This window comes from Triticum aestivum, chromosome 1D, assembly GCF_018294505.1.
Source record: "Triticum aestivum cultivar Chinese Spring chromosome 1D, IWGSC CS RefSeq v2.1, whole genome shotgun sequence".
NCBI lineage: Eukaryota > Viridiplantae > Streptophyta > Magnoliopsida > Poales > Poaceae > Triticum > Triticum aestivum.
In genome coordinates this window covers 486,520,529-486,534,610 of record NC_057796.1, presented here as the reverse complement: position 1 = coordinate 486,534,610, position 14,082 = coordinate 486,520,529, and the positions used below count along the sequence as shown (strand labels likewise).

Here is a 14,082-nt window from a genome sequence, read left to right as displayed (position 1 = left end):
GACGAGAAATAATAGCAAGGTCTGCAGGTCCTTCATACCGCGATCTTGTAGCATGAGGGATGCACTCCACGGCAGTAGCGAATCATTTCGGTGCTTCCACAATTTCTGGACAACGAGAAGTAACAAAGTGTGCAGGTCCTTCATACCGCAATCTTGTACTATCTAGAACTTAGCCGGCATAATTGGTAAAAGTTTAAACACAATTTGCCGAGCCAAATAGCAACAATTGCTATAGTATTACTTGATCTTATTGCACAACCGTATTTCCACACATATGTGGCATGCAGCCCACCCCTGATGACGTCTGCGTGGCGAACTCCGGCGAGATCGCGGACAGGGATACATCCTCCTCCTCATCATCTCCGCCCCCCTCTGCAAGAACCCAAAACGGCCACCAAACCGCCGGTGACCGTCGGGGTCCGGACAGTGTGCAGCCGCCCGAGTGGCCTCTCCCATCAATGTCGCAGCCCTTGGCGTCGTGGTGAGATCAACAACCTCAGCTGGAGAAATGGCTCACCGGTCCCGTTGCGGAGGCGAGATCGGGCTGCCAACCAATATCCGGAAAATGTCAATCGCCATCTGATCACCGTCCATCACCGAGCATCATGAGAGTGTCAACCATGATGTTTGGAGTGGTGGTGATGATGAAGGCTTTGGAGACGGTGGTGTAGAGCCACGATACGGTGCATTGATTGATCTGGATCCACTCAATGTCACCGAGCAGCATGAGAGTGTCAACCGAGCTGTCAACATGATCAAGAAGACCAAGATTACGGAAGGTGTGGCTGAAGAAAAAAATTTGCCAGATGGAGATGGTGGGCTCGACGAAGTCGAGGACAACAAGAGATGTTGATGAGTTGGACGGAGGTGGCGCTTGGAGCAGCCGTGCGAGGCGAGTCTTGAATGAACGGATTGGAGCTATGGGTTGCAGTGGATGAGCCAAGGGAGGAGTTGAAGTTGATGATGTCCATGGCGGCAGCTGGAGCGAGCGGCCGTAGGAACTTGAGCTATGGGCGTGAGCAACGGAAGGAAGTCACGGGAAAAAGAAACCTGCTACCATGTAAGATTAATGGATTTGGAAATATGCAACACATTTTATTCATTGTATCACAAGTACGTATATACATAGACCTATTACTCTCCTCCAAGACTATATCTCATAATAAAAGGAAGGGATCAATCTGAGGATTAGTTAGGAAGGTAACGAGATCGCATTTGATACTCTGCCTATATTCCTATAGCAAAATCAACAATTTATGACTGCATTTAAATAGACTTCTAAAAATGAGGCAATTTCCAATTTAAGACAATGGAAGCGAAGTATGAAAACAGTGAAAATAATGGATGATTGGCATCGAGTTTGATGTACAACAGGAAAACCCACTAGTTACACTAAACTTTAGTATAACCTATGAGACAAAAAACCTGATGCACTAATCGGCTGTTCTGCCCAAAGGTCACAAAGTTCAAACAGTAAATATTATTACAACCAAATGCTCAAGGTAAAACAAAACGACTACATAACAGTCCATTTGGTGAAGTTATTGAATTCGTCACATAGCCATAATCAATCCTTGATCATGACATAATCAGCCATCCACTTAGGTTCCAATCGACGTCGTTTGGGCCGTACATCTGTGTCCTCATTTGTGTCATCATTCGTATTGTCACTCATATCATCATCCATCTGTTCACTCATGTCGACAATTGCAATTCCTCTGGGACATGCGATTACAAGGCTACAAACATATGATAACGTAGTTAGAAGTTGGAAATTGCAGTAATAGAACATGATAACAGTAAAACTGTAACATAACAGAGCACAAGACCAAACATGTCATGAACAATATATTGCCCTATATTTGTTAAATTCCACCTCATCGTTGTTGTAAGGAATATTTGTTAAATGTAAATAACCACTCCCTTCAACCTCGTCACTTTCTATTTTTTTTTTGTTCTCCCCATTTTGTTTGTCTGTTATTCCTTCTTACATCTCTGAATCATTACAACCAACATTGTATTCGGTGTGCTGATAATAGACATACTAGCTCCCAGAACACGGAACGGTGACAAGAAAAGAGGTCGTGATTCTATGCAATAACACATCTATCTAATTAATCGTTTGATCTTCACCAAATATATCCTGGTATTTCACAAGATTATAGAGATTTGGGGGAAAATTTCCCGAACTTTTGGCCAAATACAAATTTAGCATTTAAAAGTTCAAGCAAAAATGGATCGGATTAATATACAAGAGTAGAGAGGAAATCAAATACCTTCGTGTGCTCTCAATGTACGCAAAATCTTGAGGTGGTCCACGAGAAAGATCATTAAGCTCTTCAAACCTGCAAAATTGTGTATGCTTATGTTATTGCCTGAAGAACACTCTTTAGCCTATCATTGAACTATCACAGAACAGGAGCAATGTCGTTGATGATGTCCACCATGCAGCCCCACGGCCTCCACCGACTAACAACGTGACTTTCAGAAACTATTCACGACCGTCATTTCAGTGTGGAGTTCTATCTTAGTTAGATGAAGAGACAACAGAATCCAGTATTGTGTAATACTTAGGCCTTCCACGACCGTCATTTTTCAGTCTAGGATTTGCAAACACCGGAAATACCGCATTCTTACCTCAAAGGTAACATAGTGGAAGGGCCTCTGCATCAATCCTACTCATTCAGGTGGCATGTTGGACCCATGCCGGACTTGTTTTTGCATTGTTGTGAACTTATGCATCCACTAATCTCATAGGCGGTATAAATTTTATCCGCTTGTATTTTTTCGCCGGTTCATGTAGCCGTTGTGGCCAATTTTAGACCGGCACGGTGCGTGCTAGCAGAGGGGGTGGAGCATGTATGAAAAGTATGAATTGGGTGCAAACAACTAAACGATGAGAATGAGGGGGAGAAATACCGAGGTAATTTTGCTTTATTATGTGAATCAATAATAATCCCAATGGTACAATATGCAGAAAGGATCGTAGTTACAAACTGCTTTAGAAGCAATAAGTGTAGTGTAGAAAAATAAAAAGGACACAACCCTAAACCCTCCACGACGCAAGTGAAGTGGTGCAGAAAGGAAGCCTTAACAAAAAATATATTAATAATAATAATAATAATTGTTACCTGGGAGCGTAGCTAGTCTGGTCGAGGAAAGATATAGACATGTCTTTGGAAACAGTAATCAGAACTGGATTAGTATTGTCTTGGTCCAAATTGATCACACCAATGTTACAACCGTGAACCTCATAATCGAGTCCTTCGAGATCTTTATTTTCTGGAGTGGTTCCTGGGAGAATTTTTGTCTTTTTATTTGTCTGCAAATTCCAGACCTGGAAACAAAAGGAAATATTATTACAGATTGACGGCGTGCAAGAATGGGCATATATCATATATCATTGTTAAATAGTAAGAATAACAAAGATGCCACATATACCCGTGCAGATCCTCTCAAAGATCCAGTAATTACATACTGACTATCACCCCTGGAAAAATAAGCAACATGCTGTTGTGCGTCCTGACCGCAGGCCAGTGTCGCAATAGCCTTGGGTTTACGAATGTTCCAGATCTGTGAATGTTGACCATTAATTAAGGAACAAACCATTAAGAAAGAACGAGTTACGTATAAAATAGCGAGCACAATGTTGAATCAACCTTCACTGTGCAGTCATCAGAAGCACTGGCGAAATGATTGCCATCCGGGCTAAACATTACATGTTTCACGAAGCTATCGTGTCCGCTGAAGGACCAGATGCAATCCCAGTTGGAATCATGATTCCAAAGCTTGATCAGGTTGTCCATAGACGCTGACAGCACATATGGCTGAGTTGGGTGAACCGCCAGCGATTCCACCCATTTTCCGCGGTCTTTCTCCCCCATGAAAAAACGAATACCTCCGTGGGCTTTGAATTTCTTGACCTGTTGCGTTGTCATATTTAGCTCCCTCATCTTATATGAAACCACATAGATGTACCCATCGCCACCACCAGCCACAATCCAATCCTTAGGCGCAATGAATTTTGCAGAACAAATCCAGTGGGTATTATGCCACGTATCGGTACCCTCCACGTCTGAGACTCTGAACTCTGACACTTTTGCCTGCATATGCCCGCAAATGAAAGTCGTTTGTCACTTCCGTATATATGCATATACTATTCCCTCTCTTTATTTTATTTTAATAACGTCACAGATATACATAGTTACGTTACCTCTGTCTGATAGTCCCAAATGGACACATTCCCATCCGCATGACTTGCCATTATCCTGTGTAACGCAAGATGACATACTTAGTAAGCGTAAGGGGAAAAAAAACTCATTTTCCCCAACTCTAATGATGTTTTTTTCTTTTGCATGGACAACTCCCACGATCTGTCATTTCCTATAGGAAATTAGAGTTAGGTCAGAGCTTGGCGTCAGTCGGCTGTAGGAGGAAAATATCAGTCGCCTCCCCCACCGTCTGATCCTCTCGAACTGAACGTGCCTAGGCAGGATAAGTCAACACATCAGGCACACTTCTCTTGTTCTTCCATCATAGCGTGCGGCCGCCTCCTCCTCCATAACTCCCTAACGCAGCCGACGCCTCCTCCTGGCTCCTCTCCAAAAAAAAAAATTAGGGTTCATCCGCATACAGCTGGTAGTGCCGCCAGTCCGCCTCGTCTCTGGTGGCCTTAGGTCCATGGGGGCGCGCTGAATACGGGCCCTTGCCAGCGAGAGGGCTCTGTTTTTAGATACTTTAATTTTTGTTAGGGTTTGTCCTGCTCGGGAAGGCTAGACGGCGGCGGCTTCCTGAGGATGAAATAAAGTTCTCCCTGCCTAACCCCCGTTCCGGTGGTGCATCTAGCATCATCGGTGGGCGTGTAGAGTTGTGTGTCTGGTGGATTTGCTCAGATCTGGTCATCGTTCGTCTACGTTCGTGTGCTCAGGTTAAATCCTTTCAATTTACACTACTCTTCATCGGCGGCGATTGCTGTTTTGATGCATTGGTCCTATGGGGCATTAGCACGACGAATTTCAGACTGTCTACTACAACAAGTTTTGCCCGGCTTCGGCAAGTGAGGGGCGATAACGGCGACGCGCCTTCGACGCGCTTCAGTGCTTGTAATCGTCGCTAGGTGGTCTACTGGTCTGGATGTATTTTTTTTTTATTTCTGGTGTTCGTTGTACTGCCATGATTGAGGATGAATAGATTGAAAAAGTTTCTCGTAAAAAATATAACATGTGGCGCAAGCAGCATGTGGTTAGCGCGCTACGCACGCACCAACAAGAAAAATCATCGGTGCCTCCTCGTAGTGGCCGGTAACCGATGTCGCAGCATCACCAACGAATGGCCGGCAACATCGCAACATCACCAGTTGTTGTGTTCACAGGGAAGTAGCAACACTGGTGGTGAGCTAGCAGCATCACTACCGCTCGCCGCATCGTCACCTCCGCCTCATAGCTCCATGTCCTAGCCACATCCCCATGTTGCGCGTACCATGTCAGGTGATGCAACACCGGCTTGCAGCATGGCGGTGAGCTGGCGCCCCTTCCAGCACACCCCATAGCATGACGACAACCCCGTGCGACGTCGGCTTGTAGCATGGCGACACCCTGGGGACATTGGCATGTAGTGGCACCACCGCTAGTCCACAACATCGATGGCCACCATCGGAGCACTGCTCGCAGCCAATTTCGGCTCCCCGGTAGTAGCGTTGCAGCCCTCGCAATAGTTGTCGTTGACCCTTCCTGTGACACTGGACCGCCTCGCTGCATAGTCAAGCAGCTCGCAACAACGCGCATGGCGAAGTCGCCGACCATCGCCGTCAAGCCAATCACAACGACCCTCTCGTATCGAAGGAGAGAGAGAGAGAGAGAGCTGATGAAAGGGTCGTGGTCGAAGGAACGATTGGACGATAGAAGTTGTGTTGGAGATAAGGTTGGGAAGGGAAGTGGTTGGCAGGCCACACACAACGCATGTCGCATGTACAACGCCGCTCCCTTAGGGCACCTCCAACGCTGACCTGCAAATTCCTCCGGTATATGTCCGTTTTTGTGTCCGGACGTGATCCGTGGACATAATACGGAAGAGAGCCATCCAACGCCTAATTACAAAGTATCCGACTGGGAGGAGAAAACGTAGGTGGGGATCATGCATGTGGTGGGATATTGTGGTCTTGTGTCCGGTTGGGAGGAGAGAGAGGAGAAGGGGACCATGCATGTGTGGAGAGAGAGAAGAGAGGAGGACCACGGGGAGGCTTTTGGTTGGTCAAGTGGGTGTGTGGACTCCGGTATAGATCCCCATGTTTGTCTCCACATTGCCAAAACGCGGACGTCCAGACCACTTCGCAGACCGATGTAGGACCGTATTGGATTGCAAAAGTGAACGAAATTGTCCGGTCAAACATATACCGAAGTTTTGTGGGTCTTCCTCCCTTGAAGATGCCCTTAAAGTTAGCCAAAAACTAGTCGGTTGCATTAAACTGTTTCCCTTAGAGTTATCCAGAAACTTCAGCGAAGGGCCAAATTCATTTCCTCCCTCAAAAAACAAACGACGTTGTCCTACTTATGTTAGGGTTGCATCTTAAATTGTGGCATCGACCTCCAAACGGCGTCCATGCAAGGATGGAACATGCTCGATGGGGTTTTCATGTTGCATGAAAACCGTACGTGAGCTTCACGGCAAAAAGATAAATGAAGTCATCCTTAAATTTTACTTTGAAAATGTCTATGATAAAGTCAAGTTGCCCCTTCTCCTTCAGACTCACCGTACAAAGGTTATTTCGCCTAAATGATATAGATGGGTTGAGAGTTTCATTTGTGGGGGAGTGTGGCCATCAAAGTTAATATGGATGTCGGAAGTTACTTCCAGACTCGATAGGGTCTTCACCAAACGGACCCTCTATTCCCGATCTTTTTTCAACATTGTGGCATACATGCCGAAAATTGCTTTTGGAGGCCGAACTCCATGGGGGCCTCCTTTTGCAAAATTCAAACTTCATCATAATTCATGTTTTTACATTTTAAAAAAATCTAAAAAAATACAGATATACATGGAGGCATAATATACACGTGTGTAAATTTTCAGAACAAAGTACTTTGAAATGAGGGCTATGCAAAACAAAAACAAAAAAGCCGGGGCTTTTTAACACGCGATACGATTCATTCTCAAAGTCCAAAATTTGGTCTTTTTTGTACTGATCGCATTCAAGTTATTTCATCCTGAATTTTTGCACGCGAATACATTTTATCCTTGTATACTTGCATTTTTTCAGATTTTTTGAAACGGGAAGTTTGAATATTGTTTTTTTAATGAAGGGCTCCATGGAGTTCAGTCACCATAAGGCCCTACTCCATACATGCTTGCTATTTTTGTTAGTGGGCTAATGTGGCTTGACAGATTAGTGCGGTGGTTTTGTTAGTGGGCTAATGTGGGCTAATCTGGTAGAAGATAGGACTTCCATTCTCTAGTATGCGAATAACACCATACTCTTGGTGGACCTTGAATTGGACAACGCAAGAAACATCAAGCTATTGCTATGTGCTTTTGAGGATCTTTTCGGTCTTAAGATTAATTTTCATAAGAGAGAAATTTCTAGTTCCGAGCGGCCACAGAGTTGACATTCGAATATACTAAGATCTTCGGCTACCAGCTCTGCTAGTTCCTGATTTGGTACCTTGGAATTCTAATCCACTACCTAGGACATACCATTGCGGAGTAGAAATGTGTGGAAGGAATACTGGAGAAACTTGTGACCAACTAGACGGAAAAACTCTTGTCGTATGGGGGACTCTTGTTTTTAATTAATTCTGTTCTCAACGCATGGTCTTGTCCAACCAACTTTTGCCGATTTTGGTATTTGTTCGATCTAGTTTTGCGCCTATTTCTTCATAACGGATTATAATACAATAGTTTTGCTAAAACACATCTAGATGTGCCCTAAATATTTCACATATAAGTCATATGTCATTAATTTTACGCGAAGATTCGTGCGGGTATTTTCTTTTCTTTTCTTTTCTTTTTTCCTTTCTAATTTGATTGAGTCACTTAGATGTACAATAACGAAGCACAGCTCATGAACGTCAAACGTAGTCGAATGAAAACTGACCAAGGGACGAACTTACCAGGGCTTCAGCGGGTCCGAGTGCACATCCATCGACAATATGACATGACCTTCCCGGCGCTTTGCTATGATCTGCACTAATCGTGGTGGGTAAAACCGCTCATCACAAATTAAGAAGTTAAGTAAAAATGTAAGCAAGAGCGAAGTGTATTACCTGTAGTTTCGGTCTCTGCCAAATAAACACCATACAACGAGCCGAAAACAAGGAGCAGAAAATCAGATGATTGGTTCAGGAAAAACCAGCCACGGGTAAAAGATTTTGTAACGCACCTGTGCCATCGATGATATTCGGACTTACACGTACGTACAGATCTGTGTGATGAACGATCAGAGCATGCATCTTAATTACACTTAACACAAGTACTACTAGCTAGCAGAAGTAGATTCAAAGGAGCTAGAGCAGTGGCCGGCGAAGTTACCTGGAAGGACGCTGTTCTTCAGCTAGCACCCGGGCATGCAGCAGTGAGAACGACCAGCTCGAGATGGAGCGCGGAGGCTCACTTATTGAGATGCAATTGTACTTGTTTACACAAAGTTGTGTACGTTTTTATTTTATTTTTAAAAAGGAGTACTGTACTACGGTTTTTTCAATGCATCTCTTGCTTGTTTAGCAGCAGCATTCTCGACACCAACCCCAGAACGAAGTAACGAACAACCACCTCGTGGTTCGTGCAAACCACGTGCCGGCGCCTTGCTTCGTGGGTAGGGGTGGCGGGCAGCGGGGGGTGTGCTTTCGGCCTGGTCTAACGTGCTCGACGGAATCTAATGCAGCCAAGGTCTTTGATTATCTCCTGATGCCGTGTAAAGTGCAGGGCTTTGTACTCTCCCCGTCCCACGTTAGATGGCCTACACAACTTTTTTGCAACGAAACTACTACACGTACGAACATGACTTGTCCGATTTGGTACGATGCAACATCCAGCCGTTGCTGGACTTAGAGTCCAACTGATATACGGGTTGATTTGCTCCATCGGATATAATTCGTACGTGAATTGTCGTACGTTTTTGCAAGGGCAAACGTGAATGGTGAATGGACAATTATCTTCTCACGTTGGACGCGCTGGCTGCTCGATCCTCTTGCGCCCATGTCTTGCATTGGTCCGTGTGTATGCATGCACGCGCTACAGCAATTGGTTTGATAAATGACACTTTTTTCAACTTAAAATGTACTAGAATCAGGGAAATGCAATGCATCAGGTCATAGTGGTGACAAACTTAGACTAGTAAAGTACATGTGTTACTATTCTATCTTACTTGGACTAGTAACGTGTTGTGCAAATGTTAGAGTTTTTAGCCTTTGGATGTAACCGTTGAGAGACTATAACACGGGCTACATACAATCGGTCTGAATAATGGTTTAATAATAGAATATGCGTTTAGGGATCGTGTCATATTTTTGCCGGTAATGACATTTTTTTATGATTTGCTTTTAATTACGATAACTGAGATGAGTCTCGTACTTTGTTGCTATGTTATTTAAAGAAAATGGTTGTGTACAACGATTAAGGCAGGCTGGGTTTCTTTTTGGAAAAAAAAGTAAAGGATTTTGTAACGCACCTCCATCGATGATATTAGGACTTGCGCGTACGTACATATCTGTGCTGAACGATCAGACCATCTTAATTACGCTTAACACAAGTAGCTAGCAGAAGTAGATTGAAAGGAGCTAGCAGTGGCCGGCGAAGTTACAAGGACGCTGCTCTTCAGCTAGCACCCGTGCATGCAGCAATGACAACCACCAGCTCGCGATGGAGCCCCCGAGACTCACTTACTGGGATGCAACTGTGTTTAATTACACAAAGCTGTAGTACATACTTGTCCAAGGTGCCGTACGTGCTAAAATACACAGAGCTCGATGGAGGGAGTATGAACTTTTGAAATCACGTGGGTCGTTATCATGGCACCAAAAATCTTAGATTCCTTAAGGAAGTGTTTGGTGAAGTTCAGAGGCATGGGCAGTCACTCAAGCTTCGGTGTAAGAATGACCTTGCATAAGTTGGTTGGTCCTGCCTCTCATCCGCTTACCACTGGGGACCTCCACCATGTGTGCCCTTTCTTCGGCCGATACCAGTTCTTTGCCTTTGTCTTTGGCCGGCACCACCTCCTTGCCCTTTGGAGTTCTCTGAGGTAGCCTTCTCGATCTGCATTATGAATGGCACAGAGTTCAAAGGATGATCATCATTCATTCATCCCACCCACCTAGTCCAAAGCCTCTATTTATCCACCAAGGCACTCCACTACCTCTCTCTGTCTTTCACTGTCACTCTATTTTATATCCTCTTCCACAGATTTGTTATTTGAAATACGCCCTAGAGGCAATAAATATTGTATTATTATCTTTCCATTTTCATAATTAAAATTTTATATTTCATGCTATAACTACTGTAATACTGGAATATGCGATTCAGTGAAAAACTCATATGCACGTGCGAAATGATAAACGTTAAAGTATAGGTTCCCAGTCTTGCCTCTAAGACTGGCTCAAGTGTTGTCGGTGATCATGTTTTTCGGATCTTAGGACATCGTTCAGTGTAACGACAGTCCTAAAACAACATTGATAATATGATGTTAGAAGAACGATCATATTGAATCAACCCAATCTTGTCTGTTATCCTTTGAGATAATATGGTCTGAAATCAATTGTTATAACACAGAATGTTAACATGTGTTTTAGTTCCTCGGACCATGAGAGTATGGTAGTCACTTCCTACCGTACGGTGGACTTTGGGGTTGCTCAAACGTCATACGTAACAAGGTCATCATAACGACAACTTACAGGTTCATCAGAAAGTTTCATAAGGGGCTAGATAGCTCGACAGTGAGATATGCTCCTTCGACGATGGAGAGATATTCTTGGGGACCTCTCGGTGTGACGACATCCATCATCATCTGGCCAGACACAGGTGACTACGTCATGGTGATGTGAAAGTGCAACTAATCCCTGGGTGGTTTTTGTAATTCTTAACAACATATAGCTCATTGAACTAATACTTTTCAAGATGATCATTTTAGAAAGTTCAATGATTGGCATGGCATGGACTAGAGACGTGGACCCCTCAAAATGCTAAGGACATATATTGGCAAAAACTCAAGACTCTACATTTTCCTTTTAGTGATCCAAGATCACACTAAATCCATAGGAAAAGACAATACTATTAAAAGGGGATGAGGTGTTGCTTAATGGCTTGCTTGCTCAAAATGCTTAGTGATATGCTCCAAAAGCCCTCAACCACTTTCTCAATTCCACATATGGCCTAAACCTAAAGTCAAACTCGGCCCCACCGATTTGATCTATCCGGCGCCATCGAGTTCATTTGACATAGCCATAGCCAGAAACCCTAATCAGTTCGGTCTCACCGATAGGGATCTCGGTCTCACCGAGATGGGATTGCAAACTCTCTGTTTCCCTTCATAACGTTTCGGTCTCACCGAAATGAGCGATCGGTCCCACCGAGTTCGCAATGCAAACTCTCTGTTTCCTTTTCGTAACGTTTCGGTCTCACCGAAATGAGAAATTGGTCCCACCGAGTTTGCCTGACCAACTCTCTGTTTGCCTATTACTGGAATTGGTCTCACCGAGTTCATGTGATCGGTCTCACCGAGATCAAGTTATGCCCTAACCCTAGCACATCGGTCCCACCGAGTTGCTCATGTCGGTCCCACCGAAAAGCCTAACATTTACATTTTGAACTGAATCGGTCTGACCGAGTTTCACTATTCGGTCCCACCGAGTTTGGTAAATTGTGTGTAATGGTTAGATTTTGTGTGGAGGCTATATATACCCCTCCACCCTTCCTCAATTCGTGGAGAGAGCTATCAGAACGTGCCTACACTTCCAGTACTCATTTTCTGAGAGAGAACCACCTACTCATGTGTTGAGACCAAGACATTCCAATCCAACCACAAGAATTTTGATCTCTAGCCCTCCCCAAGTTGCTTTTCACTCAAATCTTCTTTCCACCAAATCCAAATCTGTGAGAGAGAGTTGAGGGTTGGGGAGACTATCATTTGAAACACAAGAGCAAGGAGTTCATCATCAACACACCATCTATTAGAGCATCTCCAGCCGTTCGGCCCCCCAGGGCGCCAAAAAAGAGCCCCTTGGGGGCGAGCCGGCACTAGATTGGCGCGTGGGGGCGACCTAGCTCCCAGTCGTTGGCCCACCGGTCGCCCCGGGTTCGGCGATGTTGCGTACAAAATATATACAAACTCGGCGAAACTTCATTGAAATTTGTACATAAAACATGAAAACATGCAAACTATGCATGAACTACGCCTTAACTATGCCAAACTACTCCTAGCCGCGACCGCCGCCGCCGCCGCCATCGTCTACATGCCGAGAAGCCTGTAGAAGCGGGTGTAGTCGCCGCCATCGTCGTCATCGTCTTCATCGTCATCGTCGCGCGGCTGGCTTGGGCCGGCGACGTCCCTGCTGCAGCCCTGGCCAGGGTCGCCGAGGCGCGGTGGCGCGCTGGACGGCCCGACCTTGTCCGCCTCGTCGCTGTCGAGGACGATGACGCCGCCCTCCTCGCGCCCGCGGCGCCGGGCCTGGAGCTCCGCGTACGCTCGGCGCTGGCGGTGGACCTGCTCCTGGACGTAGTCCTCCTTCGCCCACTTGAGGGCGGACTCGTCGTCGGGGGCTGCCATCTCGACGTGCTCCGGCTTCACCGGGAGCAGCCCCGTCTCGGGCTTCGGCCGGACCAGGCGGAGGGAGCGTCTCCCCGGAGCCGGACCAGGTGGGAAGGGCCGAGCACCCTCTGAAAGAACATGCGGTGCCCCCATGTTTGGTTTTGGTAATTGATGACAATCTCTATGGACTAATGGTTGCCTTGAGTTATATTTGAAGGATTTGTCCATAGGCATTTCTTGAAGTTCAAGTGAAGCATCATGAAGAGATCAAGTGCTTGAAGCTTGCCGTCCATTGTGGTGACAATGGACTTGTGAAGATGTTGCGGTGTGCAAGTTCAAGTGAAGCATCATGAAGAGATCAAATGCTTGAAGCTTGCCGTCCATTGTGGTGACAATGGACTTGTGAAGATGTGCGGAAGAGTGGCTCACCCATAGTGGAGCATGGGGGAGCAATCAACTAGTCTTCATCGAGCCAACGCAACCAAGAAAGGTGGTCCAACTTGAGGGAGTCAAGATCGTCATCATCTAGCTCAAGTGGACCATGTGCAAGGCAAAGGTTTGCTCTTGATAGGTTTTCTATTTTACCGGTCTCATGATGGTAGGTGGGAGACCGGGTTATAGGATCGATTGCCGTACTATCAAGGGGGGCTCTCGATGAGTAGCTTGATCATATCGTTCATAGAGAGCTCAAACCATTGCATCCTTGCATCATCTTTATTGGTTGTTGTTTGGTTCTTCTCTTTGTGAGTTTTGGAGCTTATGGTCATCTTGATGACAAGCTCGAGTTCATCGAAAACGGAGTTCACTCGCATCTTCTATGATGTTTTCGATGTTGGAGGTTATGCCGGTTCTTCTCGGTTGGAGGTTTCGCTGTTTGATGCTACTCATCTTCCTCTATCCAACAAGCTTGAGTTTGCTCAATTCGGAGCTCATATGCAGAAGTTATGGCAGTTTTGGTTTCCTAGCGGTAGTACCGCGGGCCGGAGCGGTAGTACCGCTTGGGTGCTACAAGCGGTAGTACCGCGCTAGAGCGGTAGTATTGCTCCTGAGCGGTAGTACCGCTGGTAGCCCCCAGCCGTAGTACCGCTGCGGTCTCGTGCTAGTACCGCCTCGATTCGAGGGGTCTTTTTTCGTGTCGGATTTTACGGTACTGGCCACGGCAGTGGGGGCCGTTGTACCGCTCGTATGCGGTAGTACAGCCCTGCCACCGCGGTAGTACCGCTCTGGGCCCTGCGGTAGTACCGCGAGGGGGAGCGGTAGTACCGCTTATAGGGGCAAGCGGTAGTACCGCTGGCCAAGCGGTAGTACCGCTCTCTGCGGGGCTGAAGTGGAGGTAACGGTTGGATTGT

At 45.8% G+C, this 14,082-nt stretch overlaps 1 protein-coding gene across 1 annotated transcript; it reads right to left on the bottom strand.

Moving 5' to 3' along the window:
- Positions 1-1,321: 1,321 nt before the first annotated feature.
- On the bottom strand, positions 1,322-8,569 carry LOC123178203 (coatomer subunit beta'-2-like). Its single transcript, XM_044591413.1, has 10 exons — positions 8,524-8,569; positions 8,375-8,416; positions 8,259-8,273; positions 8,106-8,176; positions 4,214-4,268; positions 3,660-4,103; positions 3,442-3,573; positions 3,132-3,337; positions 2,277-2,345; positions 1,322-1,739 (listed from the first exon to the last, which is right to left on the bottom strand). The coding sequence occupies exons 2-10, from the start codon at positions 8,381-8,383 to the stop codon at positions 1,568-1,570; spliced, it is 1,173 nt and encodes a 390-aa protein (XP_044447348.1). The 5' UTR covers positions 8,384-8,416; positions 8,524-8,569; the 3' UTR covers positions 1,322-1,567.
- Positions 8,570-14,082: the final 5,513 nt, after the last annotated feature.

Excerpts from the sequence above, each read along its gene's own strand:
- LOC123178203 (XM_044591413.1), bottom strand. Across the intron at positions 3,574-3,659 it reads CTGATGACTGCACAGTGAAG|ATCTGGAACATTCGTAAACC; the intron begins GTTGATTCAACA and ends CAACATTCACAG. Across the intron at positions 3,338-3,441 it reads CTTTGAGAGGATCTGCACGG|GTCTGGAATTTGCAGACAAA; the intron begins GTATATGTGGCA and ends TTTTGTTTCCAG.